Source organism: Eimeria mitis, genomic scaffold, assembly GCF_000499745.2.
Source record: "Eimeria mitis Houghton genomic scaffold, Emh_scaff268, whole genome shotgun sequence".
NCBI lineage: Eukaryota > Apicomplexa > Conoidasida > Eucoccidiorida > Eimeriidae > Eimeria > Eimeria mitis.
In genome coordinates, this window is record NW_013571023.1 from 11,361 (window position 1) to 12,940 (window position 1,580).

The 1,580-nt window shown below is 28.8% G+C and overlaps 1 protein-coding gene across 1 annotated transcript in view; it reads right to left on the reverse strand.

Annotated features, from left to right (window-relative positions):
* The window catches only part of EMH_0006140 (uncharacterized protein), a gene marked incomplete at both ends in the record, with an annotated part of 12,904 nt that overhangs the window by 197 nt on the left and 11,127 nt on the right, over positions 1–1,580 (reverse strand). Inside the window, one exon of the mRNA XM_013497446.1 lies at positions 1–12. Within this exon, the coding sequence (XP_013352900.1) occupies positions 1–12 (12 nt within the window). The remainder of the gene's footprint in view (positions 13–1,580) is intronic.

The window sequence follows — 1,580 nt, forward strand, 5'->3', positions numbered from 1 at the left end:
TGGAGCTTCTATCTGCAGCAGCAAAACTGTTCTTCGCGAGGCCTGGGGAGGTTCAGCCCTTCCTGGGGCGTATAGAACGCAATAGGGAGCGACATAATAATGCAGCTGGATGATGTGATCGCCTCAACAACAAAAAACCCCAAAAGAGTAGAAGACGCTATGCTGCGCTCCATTAGGTATTTTTTTACTGTCTCCTTTTATTTTTTTATTTTTTTTTTCTGCTGTCTCCTTTTATTTTTTTATTCTTTTCTCTGCTGTCTCCTTTTATTTTTTTGTTTTTTTTTCTGCTGTCTCCTTTTATTTGTTTGGCTTTCTGTCTCCTTTTATTTTTTTATTTTTTTTTTCTGCTGTCTCCTTTTACTTTTTTAGTTTACTGTCTCCTTTTATTTTCTTGTTTTTTTATGCTGTCTCCTTTTACTTTTTTAGTTTACTGTCTCCTTTTATTTTTTATTTTTTTTTTCTGCTGTCTCCTTTTACTTTTTTAGTTTACTATCTCCTTTTAGTTTTTTATTTTTTTTCTGCTTTCTCCTTTTATTTGTTTGGCTTTCTGTCTCCTTTTAGTTTTTTTTCTGTCTCCTTTTATTTTTTTATTTTTTTTTTGCTGTCTCCTTTTACTGTTTTAGTTTTCTGTCTCCTTTTGTTTATGTATTTATCTATTCTACTGTCTCCTTTTATTTGTTTACTTGTCTGTCTCCTTTTTTTTATTTATTTATTCTCCTGTCTCCTTTTTTGTTTAGTTTTCTGTCTCTTTCTATTTATTTATCTATTTATTCTGCTGTCTCCTAACTGTCTCCTTTTAGCTGTCTCCTTTTCCTTTTTTCTACTGTCTCTTTCTTTACTTGCATAACCAACAAATATATATATATATATATATATATATATATATATATATATATATATATATATATATATATATATATGTATGTCTATAGTAAACAGTAATATAAAACATCAAGCATCACTAGGTGTATAATAAGTAGATAAATAAATAAAATAGATAGATAGAAAGATAGAAAATTAAATTCTGTATTTAAATATATATTTATTAATATTTTTTATCTAAAAAAACAAAATATATTACTATCTCTGTTGTGTATTTGTGTGTGTATAGATGGCTGGATCGCTGTATAACAGCGCACAGATACAGTGACACTCAGGCCCTTCTTGCTATATACTAAATAAATAAAAAAATAAAATAGATAGATAAAAAGATAGAGAATGAAATTCTGTATTTAAATATATATTTACTATTTTTTTTTATCTAAAGAAAAAAAATATATTACTATCTCTTCTCTGTATTTGTGTGTGTATAGGTGGCTGGATCGCTGCATAACAGCGCACAGAAACAGTGAAACTCAGGCCCTTTTCGGTATTCTTCAAGGGGGCTTGGATCTGTCTCTTCGGCTGCATGCATTAAAATTAATTAAAAAAAGAAAGTGCCACGGATTTGCTATTGGGGGACTTTCAGGCGGAGAAAGAAAAAAAGACTTCGCTAGTGTTATTGAACTCGTATGTTTATATATATGTATATATGTATATATATATATATATATATATATATATATATATATATACCCTCT